The 22,076-nt window shown below is 42.9% G+C and overlaps 1 protein-coding gene across 1 annotated transcript in view; it reads right to left on the bottom strand.

Annotated features, from left to right (window-relative positions):
* CHN2 (chimerin 2) overlaps window positions 1-22,070 on the bottom strand; it is a 225,466-nt gene extending 203,396 nt beyond the window's left edge. Inside the window, exon 1 of the mRNA XM_019535388.1 lies at window positions 21,949-22,070. Within this exon, the coding sequence (XP_019390933.1) occupies window positions 21,949-21,997 (49 nt within the window). The 5' untranslated portion in view covers window positions 21,998-22,070. The remainder of the gene's footprint in view (window positions 1-21,948) is intronic.
* Between the last annotated feature and the right edge of the window lie 6 nt (window positions 22,071-22,076).

Raw genomic sequence — 22,076 nt, 5'->3', positions numbered from 1 at the left:
TTCAACTATTTGTGGTGCTCCAGCAAAGTGCCTGAGTGATGATTGGAAGAGCATCAATGTGGTGCTTATCTTCAAGAAAGGGCAGAAGGAAGAGCTGGGGAACTTCAGGCCAATCAGTTGGACCTCAATCCATGGAAAGATCTTGGAAAAAATTATCAAGGAAACCATTAACAACAGGTTAACAGAAGGCAACATCCTGAGAGATAGCCAACACAGCTTTGTTGCAGGTAGGTCTTGCCTGGCCGATCTCATTTCCTTCTATGACCAGGTGATGCATCATCTGGACAAAGGAGAAGAGGTAGATGTCATATTTCTGGACTTCAAGAAAGCCTTTGACCTGGTGTCCCATGATGTCCTCATGGAAAAACTGGGGAACTGATGTCTCGACAAGCTCATGGTCTGATGGCTGGGGAAATGGCTCTGTGGAAATACCCAGAGAATGACAGTCGATGGAACCAAATCAACATGGCTCATGGTAACCAGTGGCATCCCCCAGAGCTCAGTTCTTAGACCTGTAGTCTTCAATGTATTTATAAATGATCCTGACTCTGGTGTCAGAAGCGGACTGGTTAAGTTCACTGACAACACCAAACTATGGGGAAGTGTGGTCACCATAGAGGATGGGCTGGTGATCCAGGCCAACCTCAACAGGCTTACAAGGTGGGCAAATCAAAACCTCATGGCGTTCAACACTGAGAAATGCAAACCTGATGGCACTTAATGTAGAGAAGTGCAGGGTGCTCCACCTTGGGAGAAAAACCCCACACCACGCTTACAGGCTCGGCAGTGCTACTCTCAGTAGCACCACAACTGAATAAGACTTGAGGGTCACGATGGACCACAAGATGAACATGAGCCACCAATGCAATGCCACAGCCAACAAAGCAAACAAAACTGGCTTGTATCTATTGATGCATCTCAAGCAAGACCCAGTAAATCATCCTGCCACTTAACTCAGTCTTGGTGAGGCTGCAGCTGGAGTACTGTATCCAATCCTGGGTCCATAATTCAGAAGGGAAGTGGAGAAGCTGGAAAGAGTTCAGAGGAGAGCCACACACATGATCAAAGGACAAGAGAACAAGCCTTATGAGGAGAGGCTGAGAGCCATAGGACTCTTCAGCCTGAAAAAGCACAGACTCAGGAGTGACTTGGTGGCAGCCTATAAGTACATAAGGGGTGTGCATCAGGAACTGGGAGAACATCTGTTCACCAGGGCACCCCATGGGAAGACAAGGTCCAATGGTCACAAACTCCATGGGAAGACCATTTTAGACTGGACATAAGGAAAAACTTATTTTCTGTCTGAGTCCCCAGGGCCTGGAATAGACTCCCCTCAGAAGTGGTGCAAGCACCTACTCTGGATACTTTCAAAAAACGCTTCGATGCTTATCTTGCTGGGATCATTTGACACCAGCTGACTTCCTGCCCCTTGGGCAGGGGGCTGGACCCTATGATCTTGTGAGGTCTCTTCCAGCCCTAATCTCTATAAAATCTATGAAATCTAAAACTTCTCTTTTAAGTGTACTTACTGTAAATTGGGGATTTCAGACTCACCCCAGGCTGTTGACAGCAGGGATGGCCCTGTTGGGAGGGGCATGTTGAGCACGCACAGATGCCACCAGTGTGCCCCACCATGCCCCCACTACACATCACCTATGCCTCAGGCTCTGGACTGGATCCAGAGTGCAGGGGCTTTTCCTGGCCCAGACTCTACAGGCTGTGTTTGGGTAGCAATATGGGTCCAGGGCCAGATGGCAGTGTGGGGGTGGGGACATGCAGCTACAGGGAGCTGCATTCAGGCACTATAGATCAGGGAGCATGCACAGAGGTCTGGTCAAGCAGTGATATGGAGCTGGGGGCATGCAGCTGTGCAGCCGCATGGAGCCATGTTTGGACAGTGGGATGGAGCTAGACCCAGGGGCATGGAGGAGAATGGACATGGACTCTGGGTGGCTGCATCCCACTGTCCAAACACAGCTCATGCATCCACACCCTCCCCCCCCGCTGTGCCACTGCCTGGCCAGAGCTCCCTACCACTTGGGGATTTCAAACTCACCCCAGACTGTTGGCAGCAGGGATGGCCCTGTTGGGGGGGGCATGTTGAGCACGCACAGATGCCACCAGTGTGCCCCACCATGCCCCCACTACACATGCACGCCCTTAGCGCCATGCTACCACACACCCCTGGCACTGCTAGCTCACCAGAGCTCTGTGTTGCCACCTGAAGACTGCTCCATGAAACCACATGCCTCCAGCTCAGTGCTGCTACCCAATGGGCTGGAGCTCTGGCCAGTCTGCAGTGCCAGGTATGTGCAGCAGTGCAAAGCCAAGGGAAGCCTACCGGACTGGGCTGGATGCAATGATTCTACAGGCTGGATCTTGCTCACTGGCTGGATATCAGACACCCCTACCATCAATGACAAGTTTATGGAAGGTTTCCTACAGATATTTGCTTAATATTGATAGTTTACAATCTAAAAAGCAATTAGTTTGATTTCCCAATTCCTACATTTAACAAAGACACTTTCTGTCGCATACATTTACCCCTTTAACCTCTCCAGTGGCTACACAAAATATGTATTTTATTTTACATGTGGACATACATACACACACACATGCATGTGAGAGAGTGAATCTACATATGTAAAACAAAAATACATTACACACAAGCCCAATCCATATATAATTATGAAACTGAGAGTACTCCTATAACCAATAAAATCTTTGAAACCTAAGTTTAAGTGAACCTGCTGTCACATACAGGTTAAATTATAGCTCCCAGACAGTATTTAGAGGCAAAGAGCAATGTCCCAGTAGCAACACTAAAAGACAATGCCTCCACAATGGCTCCAGAGAGCAAGGAAAAGGCACTGGGAACACTCTTATTTCACAGGTGCAGGAGTGGATCCTCACCCCACTAAGACAGTTCTGCTAGCCAGTGCTGCCTGATAGCCTTTACCTCAATACTATCTCTGGATAACCTGCATTGAGAATGCATCATCACAGGCAGGGACGGGAGGGATTCACCTCTTGTATGCACTTACTTGTAGTACCTCAAATGCAATCTGCATACCTTGAACAAAGAATTTCCTTGCTATTTTTTATTTCCTTTTGTTAAAACCATTTAAGGTAAAAGAGTACTGAAAGAACATAGGTATGTATTATATACAGTCCTGATTTAATCAAAGTATGAATTAAAACACTTGGGGACTGATCTTATTTAACTGATGTTCCTTTACATCGTGCTAGCAGTGTAAAAGGCCTTTAAATGAGAATAAATATAATTTATATTGACTTTAAAGCACATTTACGCTCTCAGCATGATGTAAAAGGGATGCAGGCTCTCAGAGTCTGTTACCATTTCCAAGGTCAGTTCAATAGAAAAACACAATTACCTGACAAAGATCTTACTCAGATTTACAGAATGAGGAAAGAGAGCACTAAGAGGAGAACTATAGTAATTTGCTGAGATGATGGCAAAACAAGACATAAAGGATCTCATCATCTGCAACCAACAGACTGGAACACATCCTAAATATTTCTGTTCCAATAAATTGGGAGGCAAAAAGAGTACAATAGTTTAATACTCAAAAGTAAAATGTGTACATCTGATGGAGAAGCACATTTGTTTTCATCTAAATTTCAGTTTATGGAATTGTCTTCCTACCTTGCCTTCGGGATCTCTCCTGTGTGACTTTAGGTTAGCACAAAGTGATTAGCACCCGATATTATACAGAATGTATACATAAAGAACTGCAACTGGGGGCCCAGTCCAACTTCAACTTAGGTCACTGGGAAGAGTAATCAACTTGAATGGGAGTCATATCATTGCTAAATATCAGCGGGCACTCTTATTTTCAGAGAAATAAACAGAAGTATTGAAGTTCAGTAGCATAACTACAGGTAGACAGGCAGAGATGCAGTGGCAGCAGCACCTTCAGTCTTTGAATTCCAAGGGTAGGTAAGACTGACCACCCTGACCACTCCCCACTCCCTCCACCCCACAAAAATTTATTTTACTTGGCACTTCTACCCCCGGCTCTCTGACAGGTTTTTGCCTAGGGTACAACATTTATTTACCCCTTTTTTGAAGCATGTTCACTAATTCTAGGAATAAGTAGAGACAGCCAAAAACCCTGAGGCCGAATTGATTCAATCTTTGCAGGTTAGTCTAAGCTGCCTAAACTGAACCAATAAGCAAGTGAACAAGGCATTCATTTTGATTCCAAAAATGCAGTGACCCAGGCCAGAAGCTGGGGGACACTAGAGCACACCTTCCTGCTCAGCTGGAGCAGGTATCTTGGGCCAAGGCTAGCCCACCCATCTTGCAAGGGGCGGGGTTGCAGAGAAGGTACAAATCATCCTGGGATGCTAGGGGACTGTGAATTAACTTGAATCGGGAGGGAATCTGGGATAGAAGTTCAATAAACTGATTTAACCTAAATCAGTTAAGTCTGATATGATATCCATCTAGGTTTATCTTAAACTCTGAACGCAGTTTATGTGCACTAAACTTCTGTTGTGTTACCTTTTTGAACCGGTTTCCAATCACTTATACCGATTTATGTGTAACTTCTGTCCCTAACCTAGTAGTTACTACTACTTATAGAACCTGCAAGTTCTTTGCTGGTGTCACTCTACTCATCTGCTCCCCACCGTCCACTTAAAAGAATATAGAATGGGCTCTTGGATTTGGCTTATTACACAGCTTACCACAGACCTGTTCCTTTTTCTGAGAACCTATTTCTCAGGAAGCTATTCTTTGTGGTAAGGCTGGGCAGTTGGAAAGAAAATGCTATTTTCATTGGTTTGCATACAGTATTAACTATGCAAAAAAGTTTTTAAAATATTTCTGACATCAAACAATGTGACTTACTCTCCATAAGCAAAATGAATATATTAATTGGGGGAAAAATAATCTTATGTTAAAGGAAAATATGCAAATTATTTCATGCTCATATGTCCTTCATAATTTGCAAAAGTTTTGCATGTCTACAATATTTTGTTTTCCAAAGGGGAAAAAACACCCAAGCTGTTATCCCAGCAGCTGCCAACTCCACATGCTATTCTAACAGTTGCAGAAATTAACAGCATCAAATTACTTAAGTACATATAAATCAACAAATATATTCTGAATGGGTTATACGAAAAGAAACTAATAACTGACAATAGATAAGGTCAGCATCATCCTGAGCGAGTGTGAACGTTCAAAGCTGGAATAACTCTGCTAACATCTATAAAGTTACTCAAAGTTTCAAAAGTATAACTAAAATCAAGGTCTGTACCCATAGGCTAGGAACAGAAATTACACAAATCAATATAAGTGATCGGAAACTGGTTCAAATCTGTAACACAACTTAAACATAAACACAAAATAAACAGCTTTCAAAATGACCAAAACCAGTTTAAGATAAACCTGGATGTAGTATAAATCTTTCGCCTTTTACTCAACTGAGTGAAATTAAATCAGTTTACTAAACTTCTGACCTAGATCCCCTCCAGATTCAAGTTAACTCACAGTCTCCCAGTATCCCAGGATGTTTTGTACCTCCCCTGCACCCTCCCCTCCCTCCACACACCCCCGCAGGGTGGGCAGGCTAACCTTGGCCCAAATTGTCTGCTGCAGCTGAACAGGGTGGCATACTCTACCACCCCCCAGCTTCTGGCCTGGGCCACTGTAGACCTGTGGCTGCATTTTCCAGAATCAAAAGTGAATGTCTGTTCACTTGCTTGGTGGCTCAATCCATGCAGTTTAGATTAACCTGTGAAGACTGAATCGATTCAGCCTCAGGCTTTCTGACTGTCTGTACTTAGGTATGAAGTCCAGAAAGGTGGTGTTCTCTTCATGTTGGGAAGGAGGGTGAAAAAAGAGATTGCATAGAAAAATAGCAGCAAATATAAACATAGTTTGGCTGAACAAAGACATTAACCCTTAAACTATTTTTTAATAAGAAGAATCCAAATCTACTGATTAAATTTTTGCATAAGATTTTTCTACGCAAAGTTGCTAGCTACACCATACAAAAAGAAGTCCTAAAATCTTTATTACTTGAGTAAAAACTGCTGTGGTGATTAAGGAAGACAGCACTGACTAATGAATGGAATGTTGGGCTATGAGCCATGACATCCTAATTTCTAATCCTCTGACTAGAGGCTCAGTCTATGATTCTACACAAGTAGTTTGATTGCTCTGCCTTATTTCTTCCCTCTGCAATACAGCGGTGCTGTGAGGATTATTTAAATGCTCATACAGTGCTCTCAAAATGCACAAAGTTAAATAAAATGCTAAACACTAATATTTGAACCAAGCCTCTCATTATTAAATAAGAATAGTGTATCCAGTTCTCCTCAGTTGTATCTATAACCCAACTGAGAGAGCGATGGGATATCCCTTTACAAAGATATTACTTTCTGATTTTTTTTTATTTTCATATTTTCTGAACACTGGAAGACTTTGATCAATACTCTACCACCAGGAGTCAATAAATGCTGTTCTAAAACTACTTAACATGTACATTTGAATTTATTTCCCTATAAAAATTAAGTATATTATATATTGTCCAATTCCACTTGCATTCACTTGCTACTGAGGTATATTTTGTTTTGGCTTTTTTTTTTTTTTTTTTAAGAATATGCATGTAAAAGTAGCCTTCTAGCTATATTGGTGGAATTATCAATCATTCAAAAATATTCTGACCCAGACTGTCTCTCATTTCTGCATTTAAGCTATAGATGTTGCCAATTATTATAACTGAATGTTATAAATATTAAGGTAGATCCTCCTCTTAATATATTTACTGCTGGCATATGCAAGTATGATTAACCAGCTACAATACTAAGTGATGACATGCATATCCATAAAACCTGTAGAGATCAAAGGAACAGGCATGAGTACAAATAAAAGACAGCAACTAAAAGGAAAAGGTTTTTGTGAGTCAAAGCACTCTGCAGCAATTCTTTTTTGAGAACAATCTGCCTCCTCCTTCGCTACAGGCATAATGGAATTAGGACACAGCCAGAATCTTAGGAATGTGAAGAGCATGGACAACTCTGCTTTCTAGCACCTGTTTCATTCCCCTGTTCCCTTACTCTTTACTTTTAAACTCATTTGAAAGCACACATATTTAATGCATATAACTAACAACACTGTCAATTTTTTACCTGTCATTTTTCTTGTAGGTTATACCTCTACCCCCTACCTTTGTCTGCTTGCATTTTGTATACTATGAGCTCTTTTGGGTCTGCTGTCCTTTATTATGTGGTTGTACACTGTCCAACGTCATTGTACAACAAAATAAATATATAAATAAAAATAATGTTTGCGTTTGTGCATCACTCCACACACATACACCCCCAATTTGAACAGAAACCTATGGACACCAATACGTGATTACTTTTGGCTAGTAATAAGCTGTTATGCTTTGTAAAAGTCTTACTCTGAAACAAAGCAGTGTGTAATATGCCTATAGGTTCTTATTTACTTACTAGCCAACTGCCTGTCAAGAATGACCTGGGCTGAGGGGGGCCGGGGGAGGGCGTTGGGATGGAGTGCCACTACCTAACGCCCCATGCTGCCGCTGTTCTGCCTCTTGCAGGGAGTGTGATAGGGGATCTAAGGCCAGTGGTGCTGGCCTTGGCTCCCCTACCACATGTCTGGTTCTCTGTGCCGCTTGCAGGGAGCAGGGTGGGGGAGCTGAGGCCAGTGCTCTTCCCGCCTCATGGTGGTGCTCCCCCACACTTGGAGCACTCTGATTGGCTGTTTCCATCAGCCAATCACAGTGCGAATAAAGCATTACAGACAGACAGACAAACAGACTTAGGCTTTTATAATATTAGAATAATGAACATAACTATTTTTCCAGAACTAAACATATAACTGAAATAAAGATTAAAGAAAAACAAGTTGAAAATGAACAGGTTTGGAGGATATGTACTAATTTTAAAATTATTTTCCTAATGCCAAGAGCTGCACATTTCTCAAGGGAGGTTGATACCTTGATTTAATAAAGGACTACCTTACAGAGCTATAGAAATAACATACTGTGTGCTTTTGCCACAGATTTCAGTACAACTGCAGCTCTATGCTTGAGGAACCTCACCATTGCAGTGCATGCCCCAGCTTTGACCCACTCTGTTCTGGGCATGAAGGGGAGAGGAGGCAATGCTCCTCATGTGTTCCCTAGACCATTTGTCTCTGGTCTGTGGAACATGTGGAGAGGGCTTCTAAGCTCTGCAACTCTTCCTGGTTCCAGGAGGAGTCAAGTAGCAGGGAACTACTCCCCATGCCTTCTCCAGAACAGGGTGATTCTAGTCTTGGAACATCCCTCTGCAACTTGACTCTTCCTGGTCTGGGAGAAGTGGAGCAGCGGGGATGTTTACAGGCATTCATTTGTACACAATAAACTCACACAAGCAAGTTCTCCCTCACTGAATAAGGAAGACCTTTCTCCTGAATCAGCCATTTTCTGTAGGTGAAATTTAACAAATGCTCATTACGCGCTTAGGTTCTACTGGGAGAGGGGTGAATGCATCTTCCTGAAGCTGGTTAGTGCCCCCTAACAGTATATTTAGCCGTTGGTTCAGTCAGAAGAAAAAGGAACATTGCATAAAATTGCCAACATCAGTTACAGTAACTATTAGATACTTCTTGGAGGTCTCCCACTCAAACGCACCAGCAAGATATTAAGGGATCAGAACACAAGGTGGTATGACTGCACTCAAACAATATTCTATGAATTTAAGACTCACTGTCTTGGTCACACTCAGACACATAGATACTACTGGAATGGTGATTACAACCTTTGCATTAAAATTATCTATAAATCTACTTATATTAAATATTAGTATCTGACACACCAACTCACTTTATAAAGGAAGTTTAACATCAAGTATTCCCTTTACTGTTCATAAAACTAAATAAATTACCATTTTCTCTATTCTACACAAGTTCTTGAACTCCCACTAACATGACATTTACTAATCTAGGTTGTTTTCCAGCTCATCAATTTGATTTCTCAGTGGTTTACAGTCTTTAGTACTAAGCTTAGTAAACAGGAAAGAAGGGAAGGGAAAGGCTGTCTATCATTATTTCCGTGTCTTTAATTTTTCCTCCAGCCTCAAGCATTCTTGCTCAAAAGCTTTAAAATTGTATGCTTGGCAGCCAGCCTTATTTAAATCATGTCCAATCATCTACTGTTATCCATTGAGATTAAAAGAAAACTTTAAATCACCACTGATATGTTGAATTTATACTTTCATGGCCAGGGGATCAAAATATTTAATCTTCAAGTAGACTTAAATTTATGTAAAGACATTGTTGGGTGCAATTTCTTTTAAATATCATGCAATTTCCTTTAAATATCATCACATCCTCATCCTAATTTCATCAATAGAAAACAAGCCACCCACAGGCTTCAAATTTTAAATAAAATGAATCTAGAACTCAGAGCATCATGTCACTAAAATCTATCATTGCAATCTGCCTAGGTGAATTGAAGAGTGTTACAGAAGGGTGGGATTAAGGAGTGTGCTTTTACAAGAAGCAAATGTTGCATCTAATTTTTAAGAGTACACTACCAGCAGAACTAACATACTCTTCAGCTACATGGCATGAATACCTAAGTTATTAAGTAGACTATGTGCTACTACTTTCTTCTTGGTTTATCATGAAGCCCAAAATAATTTTCATTCATCAAAACAGCAAATACTATTTTGATGGGGATTTGTATAAAAACACAACCTCAAGTGGAACAGAGGACAAAAGCCTGTAGAACCAGACCTTCATGGTCTTTACAAGCAATTAACTAAGCTTTGAAGAAACTCTATAAACCACATAAATATAACTGTATGTATAGTTTACAGGATAGTAAATACAGTGCTGCCAAATCTTTGAATTCAATTGTAGTATTTTACCAACTATAAATGCATAAAAAAGAAAAGTGTTAGCTTTCATGTTTGGGGGCGGGGGCGGCAGGTAAAGCATGCAAAGGTGATCCAGCTGTATCAGGTGCTCAGGTCCATAAAAGAGAAGAAAGGAACAAAAAAATGCAATCTTTAAAAAAATAATAATGATTTTAGGCCAGACTCATTACTTTGAAAGGCTTGGATCCCGACATTTTTGAACAACTGAGGTTGTCAATGGAGGGATAAGTGAGTTAAACTTTCTCAAGGACACATCTAGTCAGTGTATTAGTTAGGAGAGAAGCAACCTCCAGCATGCATGCCATTTTGCGTGGCCAAGGCCATTTTGCTCAGCACACCACCACCAGCCCAGGCTCTAAGCAGCTGCTGCCAGCCAATGAGCCCAGGGTGCTCCCAGCAGGCAGCTGGGAGGCTGTAAGCCCTGCTGCAAAAAGATCAGGCTCCACGGGCCAGGTGCAGCTGGGAGGCTGCAAACAGCTGCTCCAGGCTCTGGCATGTGGGCACTCCGGCACCTTCCAAAGTAGACATTGTGTTTTTTTTGACACTTCAGCAAAAAGACATTGTCTACCCGTGAGGTAGGAACAGGGAGCTGCAGATCAAGGCCCCTGCTGTGAGGGAGGCATGGGGCAGAGGCACCCACTCTAAACACAAAGCTATTTTATTGTGCACAGTCATAACAACATCACTTGAGCGCTTTGGACTTCTACAAAATGTGGTTTGTAATCTGCAAGACAGAAGTTCAGTTTCATGTACTTCAAGCCCAGGAACTTTCTCCATTTTTCAGGAGCTGCTGATCTGAAAAAACAGGGCTGGCCCATGTGCTATATGTGTGCTATGGCCCCCACCCACTTACTCCACAACTGCTCAGATGAATTCATTGCAGTACAGGGCAGCAGGAGAAAACTGCAATATAAATTCTGTGTCTTTCAAAGGGAAACTTCCTACATTAATATAGCCATCTGACTCTTTTCACTTTGCAGCTCACTGCATGCCCTTGGAAATATTGTAATCTTTGCAGCAAAACAGCTGCAGAAAGACCACCCAATAATAGGAAATACTGTACCACTGTCCCTGCCATTTACATAGTCTCTCCAGTATATACTCAGTCCTTAAAAGACTTCAAATGTCTGTGCAACTAAGTTGTGAATATGCATTTGGAAATTATATTTTGACATTTATATACTACAATCCCCATTAAATATGCTGATAAAGTTTTACATTGGTAAAACAAAAATAAATGATATACAAGCACTAATGCCATAAGCAGGGATCTGGGGTTTCTGTATGTCATAGGAAACCATGGCAAACTTCAGATTTTCTCACTTTAAGGAGAAAAACCTGGATTTTCTCCTTCAAAGGAGAAAAATGTGGGAAATGGTGGGTTTTCCCTTGCACATTGGAACTCTGCCAACCTGCAAGGGGATCGGGAGATGGGCAATCAGGCAGGAGTCGCCATGTGCATGTGTTCATGTGCAGCCTGTAGAGCAGATCCCTGCAGGCAGGTCTGGTGGCTGGGGAAGATGGGATAATATTGAGGCCCCCACAGGGAGGGAGGGAGAGAGTTGGGCAGTTTGCCCAGCTGTGGCAGTACATAGGGCTTGGGGCAAGAATGTGCAGTCGCAGGGCCTAGGCAGGGAGCGGGACGGAGCTATGGGTGGCTCTCCGCCACTGTGCACACTCCAGATTTGTGCGCGCAGGGACCAGAGGCAGGTTGCCCCCTGCAGGCTGAGGGCTTCCCACCCTGCTGCCCTCCCTCCATGGATGGGCCTCCATATCCCAGAGGGCACGACCCTGCACAGCAGGGCACAATGGGTCAGAGAAGCTTCGTGATGCCACCATGAGCCCCATGCCTGCTTGGCAAAGCACTCCCTGCCTGCCTGGCAAAGCACTCCCTGCCTGCCTGGCAGCAGCAGGGGTGGCAGCATGGGATTGTGCCCCCTGCTGCTACCAGGCAGGCAGGGGATGCTTCACCATGGGGGTGCGGGGCTCCTGGAGGTGGCACTGAGTTTCTCCACCTGGCCCCACTCTGCCTTGCTACACCAGGTCCTGCCTGCTGGGCCGCAAGGCCCCAGAGGGAGGGCAGCAGGGCAGGGAGCCCCAGGCCCACAGCAGGTAGCCCACATCCACCTCCCCACCACCACAGGCTCTGCTCCTGCCATGCCACCTGTGTGTGGGGGGGAGCTGGGTTCCATGCTCCGTTCTGCCACACCAACTGCTGCGTCCCATGGGCAGCATCCGGGGCTCAGACACTACTGTGGGCAGGAGAGGGGCCAAGGAAGCTGTGTACCTGGGTCCCTGGCCCTGTAGCCCTGGCAGCTGGGGGCTCCCTCTGGCAGAGCTGGGTGTGGGGAGGAGCACCTGGGGGCATAGAGGGCTGTGGGTGGGGAGTTAGGGGCACCGGCAGGGTTGTGGATCAATAGTGAGGAGCACCAGCAGGGCTGGAGGGCTGTGGCTTGGGAGTGAGGCCTATGGCATGGGCAGGGCACCAATGTATCAGGGCTGCTCAATGCCACAAAGCAGTGAAGGGGTGCAGTCACCCTTCTTTAGGCATAGGGAGTGCCTGCTGGTAGGTATTTAGAATTTATTTTATTATAGTGATTGAGTCACTGGTAGGCTTCCAATTTGTTTTAAAATTGTAAATATATCAATAAAATATTGTGTTCAACTGATTATATATATAGTGGCATTTCATTTTAATCATAGAAAAACGTGGATTTTGAGGCTTAAGCAGAGAATTTTCAATTTTTTATCAGAGCAAATCAAGATCCCTGATCATAAAGAGAGATAAGCACTAATTTTTTCACCAAAGAGAACTAATTTTATCACCAGTTACAAAACAAATGAGAGCTAATTTTATCACCAGTTATAAAATAAAAAAATCTACTGTTAAAAGACTTATTTTAGTTCATTTGCTTCTGCATTGCTTGGAAGGTTAAGCATCATACATATGCAACAACACAGAACACAGGTTTTACTTCTACCCACAAATTCCTTTATATACTGCGACATCACACCTGGATATAAAGTCAAGCCTACCCATACTTGTATTAAGGAGAGGGTTTATCTTTCAATACGTAGAAGCCAAAGCTAATTTTAGATATTCTTGCATGATCAGTAAGTCATTTGGGCAGATTTGGGAAGGTGATTTACTTCCCGAAGCTCTGCATGTCTTTCCACAGCAAAGCCACAGAGAGTGGCAAACAAGATTCAACAGGTAAATTCTCTAACCTTTCCATCATTTCATTTCCTTTTTTTTAGTAAGAAAGCATGCAGTTATAGTTTATTGCAATTTCTATGAGGTAAGAGTAGTGTTGCTTAAATGGATGCTGGGAACAAAAAAACAGCAACAGCAACATGAAAATGTTACTACAACTCAAGCGTCTGAAACAGAAACATAGGCCAAAACTAAGAGTAACAGTGGGTTATGTTTGATTTAGTGATTGTACCCATTCATAGGAAAGGCCCTTAGCTACTATTTATTAATTTACCAGTTACGGGTTTCCCTTGATTTATGTGGGTTCTATATATTCAAATTTGCTCTTATGCAATCACCCTTTTTCTACCCAAAATTCCTTATATGCGAGGTAAAATTGACTCTTATGCGATCATGGCTCCCCTTGTACACATTCAGCCCACCCCTGGGCTGTGCTGTGCCGTGGTGCAGGCAGGTGGTGTTGGCTGCTCCTAGGTCTGCTGCAGCAGCTAGGTTGAGGGGGGAGAAGCAGAGCCCCAGGAGATTCGGGGCATGGTGCAGCCCAGCAGCTACAGGCAGCCGGTGTCAGCTGCTCCTGTGGCTGCTGCAGCAGGGACTGGGGTGAGTGTGGAGAAGCAAAGGCCCAGGATTGCAGCAGGCAGCAATGCAGCAGGATTGGTGAGTGGGTGTGGGGTGTGGGGGGGAGCTTTTGCTGCTACATGCCCCCTGGGAAGGCTGGGGGGGCTGCGCTGGGCTCTTCCCAGGGGGCCACGGGCCCCGGGATCTGCACACGACACGACAGCAGCCTGCCGCTGCAGGCTGGAGATGGTGGTACCGCTGGCCAGGTTGGGGGGGCTACAGCAAATTTTGGGGTGGCAGCAACCCCCCTCCCAGTGCCACTGCCCACCCCCAGCACCAGGAAGAGCCAGGTGCCTCCACCACCCCAGCCTGCAGTGACAGCCTATTCTCATCCTGCACACAGATCCAGGGGCCCACGTCCCCCAGGAACAGCCTGGTGCAGCCCCCCCAGCCTGCAGCCTTCCTGGGGAGGCACATAGCAGCTAGGGCCGTTTCCCCCCACCTCGTGCCCCCCACCCCTCCGCCTCATGTCCACTCACAGTTCCCTCCACTTTGTTGCCCACTGCAGCCCTGGGAGCTGCCTATGGGCTGTGCGGCACCCCTCCCCTAGTCCCAGCCTTACTCCCTCCCTCCCTCACCAGTGTGGGAACGTATCTCTATCTAGTCCATTGTAAGCTGGGTTCACTTTATGCAAATTCAATTTATGCTCCGTTGTCTTGGAATGCGTGTACCGCATAAATTGAGGGAAACCTGTATAATGGTAAATAAGCCATCCTCACCAATATGAACCAGATTCTCTGATAAAGTCAGCTCAGGGAATAAACAGTGTGTTCTGAGGATAATCTTATTGTAAGGAGCTTGTTCAATAAAAAATGATGTGGGACTCAGCACCTTTGGTTTATCTTATTCCAAACACTTTCCTACCGGATTTACCTTACCAGATGCATAAGTCCCTCCCTGTTGTCAAGTACTAGCATACTAATCCACAAATCTTAACATTAATGATACCATGGCATTATTGCAACATTGGTTCCCTTGTACTAGGAAGAAACTACTCATTCTCCAGCCTCAGAAGCTGGATCACTGCCGAGTGCAGCAGAGTGATGAAACTATTATTGTTGAACTCCGCATGATTCACAGTTAGTAATAACAATCTCCAAAATATAAAATTCAAGTTTACATTCTTATAACCAAAGGTGAGAAAAAAGAGTGCAAGAATGGATTATTCTTCCTAGGAGTTAAAACTATGCATTTACACTAACTTCTGTATACAATTCTCATATGAATTGTGAATGCACCTGTAAGGAAGTGGTGTATATGGAATTATAGATTTATAGCTTCTTGTACAAATCCTGTTACATTTCCCTGCAACAAAAGCTTTTTCATGCAATATTAATGTGGCATTTCTTAATACATAGTTCTCCTGAACATAATTCTCCTAGTTCATTGCTTCAACAAAAGCAAGAGATATGGAGGAACAGACTGGCCCCCCAGCTCGAGCATTTTTTCTGCCAGCACACAAACTAAGCATGTAAAGGAAAACACTGTCAACATTGCCCTTTAGAGAAAGTACATTGCTTTTGTTTTTAAAACTTAGCACATTTTTAACAACATCGTTATCAAAACACCCTTGTTTAAGACTTAGCTAAGTCAGTTTACTAAATAAAAAATAAAGCTTGTTGAAAAGCACTGTGGGCAAAAACATGCATGACTGATGTATGTGATGGTGCAGAAAGACTCAGTAACCTCAAGAGTCCCTTCCTATAATCCCTTGTTATTTGGCACATCTAAAACTACCTGGGACCAGGAAAACAGAAGGTAGAAGCCTAGTCAAGTGAACTGGGATCCAAAAAGGTCATCATAATGACTGCATGAAACATGGTACATCTGATCCTAAGCATCCGTCTCCGAGACAAGTAGATCAAGAAGAAAAATTGACTTTTGTTATTCAGCAAATAAATACAAATGAAATAAATCAAAGGTGTCTTGTAAGAGTTATTCAACACATCTTATCCTGGGTAGTCACCAGTTGATTCATTTAATCTTGGATGGATCAGAACAATAATTTGGAAATTTTTCTTTTCTAAAGTTTCTTTTTTTAATATATCAATGTTATGTTTTCCAGTCTCCTCACATGCAAGTGACTGGTAAGCTTTAATTCAAGTCTAAAACCCACAGCTACTAAAAGCTCAGCATGAGGAACAGAAAAAAGAGCAGAATTGTTATTGTCCTGTTTCGAATCAAGAGTAGCACTTTATCAACATAAACACAACATTATTTATAGAGCTTTCACATACCATTTCCACAATGCTATTTCTATGAAATCATTAAGAATAAATACCTATGTTCACTCACCAATCTTTTTCCCAATTAAATTCTTTCTGAATATGTGTATAATACCAATTCATTTATTTTCACTTGCTAGGATCTTAATTAAAATCAGTTTATGTTGGCTTTTTTTTTTTTACAATATATGTCTGTTTCACATCTTAGCACCTTCATGGGCCCCCAGAGAGTCATGAGCCTTTAATATTTTATTTTGACCTTGTTAAGTTAACGGAAGTGCCTACTATTTTTCTTCCTTATATGCTAGGTATTTTTTTCTCTTTGCACAACACACAGTATATGGGGAAACCACCTCACTGGCAACCACGTTGTCTTTATATAAACATAATTCAGTTTATATGAAAACAAATTTTGATGCTTTTTCTGTTCCTTACAGGATTTTTGTAAAACAAATGATCCTTGGCACCATTAATTAAATTAAGGACTGCTGACCAATAACGGGTAATATGTTTATTCTGAACTTCAGGACAGGTAAGTGTTTCTTTGCTAATCACACATTTTAAGTACTCGAGTGCAAAAAAAAAATAACTATTACTTTTCAAAAAGGAACGTATTTAGTTGAGCATATTATTCCCAAAGGACACAAAATAGCATTTTAAAACCACTGAATTGTATTAAAATAAGTTGCAACAACATCTGGTCTAGCTGAGCTTCTTGTTGACCAACAAGATGGGACAATATCCACATACAATACTACCCAGAAGCACAGGCTGGAGTGGAACAGATACAGAGGTCTCTATACCTGATCCTCACTGACTACTGGCTTCTCTAGGACCAAGTTTCAAGAATGGAGCCTGAAGTTTATCTATTATAGGTAACTCTCCATCCATTTGTGCTACAAGGGGAAAGGAGAGTACTGGTGTGAAGTCAGAATGGTGAAGAGTTTACTAACCTGGAAATGGAAGTTTTAAACTACGAGGGAAAGAACAAAGGAGGAACTAAAGGTCAGTAAACAGAGAGGGGGGTGGGCTGTGAATTGGAGTTGAGGGTATTTAAATGGCACAAATTGTTGGGAGAAGGGAAGAAAAGTTAGAGGTGTGAACCAGGCCAAGCAGGCTGGTGCAACCAGCACAAGAAATGGATACTTTAGAAGTGAGGGAAAGCAGAAGCAAGAGCTGGCATGGGGTAAGTCAGCAGGTCACTCTGATGCATGCTATGGGAGAATTCCTGAGAAAAAAGTTGACATCCACATGTTAAATAACTGCAGTTTCAACATGGCATATGCAGTACAGGGTTCCAGATAAGAAGACTGATGGGCAATACTAAACCCCCATTTAACACAACTATAGCCCTTTTATTTTGTCTATATTTCCAGCTGTGAATTTTTAAGCAGAAAGAACAACATTTTCCAAAGTGCCCAAGTCCTATTGAAACTCAAGTCCCAATGAGGTAGGTGTTCACGAGCCTTGTTGACTTGCATACTTTTGAAAATTTTACTGAAAAATAGTTTATATAGTGGTCTGCCAAAGACCCTGGTGAGAAAATACTAATATGCACCTTTTCCATCCAACTTTCTGTGTTAAAGGGTTAAGCCAGTTTCCACTTAAGTCAGTGAAAAACAACTTAATTAACTTTAGCTGGATCAGGCCCCAGGCAAGTGTCCAAGTTACTGAGTCTATAATTAGCAACATGACAGTGGAACTACACAAGACTAATATTAGAGAATGATAATTCTCAAAAAAGAAAAAGAAGTTCCCTAATTGTTAAAGGAAAAGGTAACAAAGAACTGCATTTTGAATGACTAGAACACTACCTTCCACAAACGTCTTGGGCACACCACGGTGTCTCAGTTCTCCACCTGAGAACTAATAGCAATGTATCACCTTGCAGCAGTGCTATAAGAATTATTTAATGTTCATAAAACTTTTTTAAATTACTTTTTCAACACAGAATCAAATATTATTCCTATACAGTCACACAACTCACAATTAATATAAGTCAGTAACACTGACTTGACAGAACTGATAGAAAATACATAAATGGTAACATTATTGTGCAGCTTCTTCACATGGGAAGTACTCGAACCATTATCTTATATTTTGCCTTTCTGACATGTTCTGATGACATAGTAAAAAGAAAATGTTACACTGCAAATGGCCAATTGCATTAACATGTCCTTAGGCATTACGAGCCAGTACATGTAAAGTACTTTATTCCTCCAAGCATTACTATCACTACAATTGATCTGTGCTCAACTCAGTACCACTGTATCTAGTATAGATTGGTTCCTAAAATAAACTATCATCTAATACCCAATTCTGCTCCCACTAAAGAAAATTAGCAAGGAACAGAACTAAATAACATGAATAAGAAAAAGGAGGAAATGTTTCCACTGGCATCATTAAAGGGGTTAGGATTACTTATCTACCCTTCAAGTAGTAACTTTTATGAACTCCATAAACACACAATTTTTCTTTTCCTTGTGAGACAGGCTCTAGTCATCGTGAGAGAGACTGTGGCCCTCACCTGTGTATGGGCACAAGCACCATATATTGGTCAAAATTTTGACAGCCTTGCAAAACACCTCTCATTTTAGCAAAGCTTATAAAAGAGAATTGCTTCCCTCAAATGTGCAGTTCTGCAGAGACTGGTTACAGCCTGGTATCCAACCACTCATTGCAGCATATCTACTTGACATGGCAAGTGGCACCATTATAGCTACCAGAACTAAAATCCCTCATGTAAACAAGCTCTGAGTCACTGAAAACTGCTGACATATTTTGAATGCTCAGATCTAACATCTACCGCATGCATCAAAGTTATAAATGCAGCAGCTTAAGGTCAGAACATGTCATTTTTTGCAGCTGCAAGATAAAAAAAATTAATACTAACTGACAGAGATCTTAAGATTCCAAAAATGATGTATACCACCATAAAATAAACAGATTAGATTCTTATGGTTTACAAAAAATAAGAGAAATAATTTTGCTGAGGTTAAAAATGTGTTTTCAAATATAGATATACTGAACAGTTTAAAAGCCTTTCATTTGAGGATCTCAAAGCACTTTACAAGCATTAATTTAATCAACCTATAATAGAAATAAGTAACTAACCCACAGAAATGTAAGTGACTTGATGAAGGTCAAACGGCAAGTCACTAGTCAGCCTCTTAGCATCCTGCAATCACCCTAGACCTCACATCTTTTTCCATTAGCAAAATATATTACTATTCTGTATTTCCTCACGTCCACTGAGAGAACTTAACTATATCAACTGCAAGACTTTATCTTGTTAACTCAAATATAATTATATCAAAATAAATGTAAAAGCAAGCAAATGCAGTTGCATGATATTAAAAGTATTTTCTAAGACTTGCTGAGTTCTGAGAACAGAAACCACAGACAGCCGAAATGTGGCTGTGCAGTCAGATATGATATGCCTGCTAATACTGGAAACTTTGCTTTACTGTAGGATATTGACTTTTTCATTAACAAGGGCATAGGGAAAAATCATTTTGTTAAAACTATAGGCACACAGATAAATACATGAAGTTTGAATGTGTGAAAGTAAAAGCTAGTACCTCATTTTAGGACAGCGATCATGGTTTTACTTGTTACTGTTATACCATCTAGAAAACCTTAGCTTTAGGACAGAGATTGTGCTAGGTGCTGTACAAACACAAAACAAAAAATAATCCCTGCCCCCCAAAGACTTTCTAATCCCAGCATTAAACTATCACATACCCACTACACATTAGTCCATTTTAGCACATTACACAAAGGTCACTGTCATGCTTACCATCACAGATATACGTGTTGCTAAACATATATCATTCTCATCAGGTCCAAAGATCTTAAATGCCTTTCAAGAAGAGCGCATGTATTTTGGTCCTAGCTCTTTCAGTACTTTGGTATAAACACTACATCACAAGTACACTGAGACACTGCATTTCCCCTGTTTCTCTCTCCTAATTACTACAATATTCTTATTTCCACTTTGTTGTCCCATTTGTCAGTTGTAACTTAAAAATGAATTATATAAAGAATCAATTAGCTGAGAAGGTAATACAATAGATTTCCCTAATTCATTGCTTTGATTAGAAGACCATCATATTTCAGAGATGAGTGGAGTGTTTTTATGTTCTTCTCACTTCTTCTGTCACTTTGATTAAACTACCTGAACAAATGTGTCTGTGGTTCACAACTCCAACCATATCACAGCCCCAGGGTAAAATAAAACAATTTTTTGAGACCCACCCCTCTCCTATCCAGCTCCTAAAAATGCAAGATGGTCATGACCCCTTTCAACTTCATGGTTCAGAACCATGAACTACAAGAAAGCAGAAGTCAGACTCTTAAAAATCCTAGCTGATGCTTTGGCAACAAGGACACACTGTTGGCTCATATTCAGCTTAGTCCCCTTCAGCTGTCCACCCTCAGGTCCTTTTCTGCAGAGCTGCTGCCCAGCCAGTCAGTCCCCAGCCTGTACCTGGTGCATAGGATTCTTCCAGCCTAAGTGCATGCCTTTACACTTGTCCTTATTGAACCTCATAAGGTTTCTTTTGGCCCAATCCTTCAATTTGTCTAGGTCTTTCTGAATCCTAGCCCTACCCATCTAGTGTATCTACTACTCCCCCCTGCTTGGTGTCATCTGCAGTCTTGCTGAGGGTGTGCTTTATGCCATCTTCCAGGTCATTGATGAAGATATTGAACAAAACCAGCCCCAGGACTGACCCCTGGGTCACTGCACTTGATACTGGCTACCAACTAGACAGAGACATTGATTACTACCCTTTGAGCCCGATGCTCCAGCCAGTTTTCTAGCCACTGTACAGTCCATTCATCCAGCCTGCACTTCCTTAGCCTGCTTGTGAGAATGGGACAGTGTATAAAAAGGCTCACTAAAAACAAGGTATATCACATCTGCTGCTCTCCCCACATGCACAGAGCCAGTCATCTCATCCTAGAAGGCAATCAGATTGGTCAGGCATAATGTTATATATGTGCATGACCAGAGGTAGGCACACGCACACAATATATGTGCATGACCAGAAGCACGCGCACACACACACGCATACTTCATGATATATGTGAATGACCTGGGGCACATGCACACACACTCATGATGATATATGTGCATAACCAGAGGTGCACACACACACAATCATGACACATGTGCATGACCAGGGGCATGTATACACACACACACACACAATCATGACACATGTGCATGACCAGGGGCATGTATGCACACACACACACACACAATATATGTGCAGTATCAGAGGAACACACACACACAAGCACATTATTATTATATATGTGCATGACCAAAAGCGTGTGCGCGCATGCACACACACACATACACACACACTCATGATATATGTGCATGACCAGGGGCATGTATGCACACACAGACACACAATATATGTGCAGTATCAAAGCACACTATCATTACCTATGTGCATGACCATGACCACACACACACACACACACACACACAAAATCAGGGCCCAGGCACGGCCCAGAGGAGCCCCCCAGGCTGAGCAGAGGGGGAACAAGAAAACAGTCAGTCTTGGCCCCAAAGACCTTCCACACCCGGTGACAAGCCAAGGGCCACCAGCTGGACACCGCCAGGAGCCCCGGGAAACAATGAGGGAGGCAGAAGCCTGCCTGGCAGGCTCCGCAATGCTTTCAGAAGCTGCCCAGGCTTTGGAAAGAAAAAAAGCCGAGCCCCAGAGCTGGGCAGGGGCTCCCGTCCCTCCTTCCCCCGCCGGCTGAGGAGGCTGGCGAGTTGCGCGCTGCCCCCCTGCCCAGGGCTGCCCCCGCCCCGCGCTCATTGCCGAAACAAACAAAGGCGGCGCGGGGCGCCGGGCGCGGGGCGCCGCACTTGGCCCCGGCCCCGTCCCGCGCCACCACCCGCCCAGCACCGCGCGCACAAACTAAGGCAGCGGCGGGGGAGAAACTTACCGGAGGACACGGAGGAGCCGGACAGGCTGGAGTTACTGGATGCTGCCATGGTGCATTCTCCTGGCCCCGCGCCTCTAGCCCCGCCGCTGTCCCCGGCCCATGGCAAAGTGCAGGAGACGCGCGATGCG

Source organism: Crocodylus porosus, unplaced genomic scaffold (genome assembly GCF_001723895.1).
Source record: "Crocodylus porosus isolate Cpor-Errol unplaced genomic scaffold, CroPor_comp1, whole genome shotgun sequence".
NCBI lineage: Eukaryota > Metazoa > Chordata > Crocodylia > Crocodylidae > Crocodylus > Crocodylus porosus.
The sequence above is the reverse complement of the archived record's forward strand: the minus strand, read 5'-3'. Positions and strand labels throughout refer to the sequence as shown.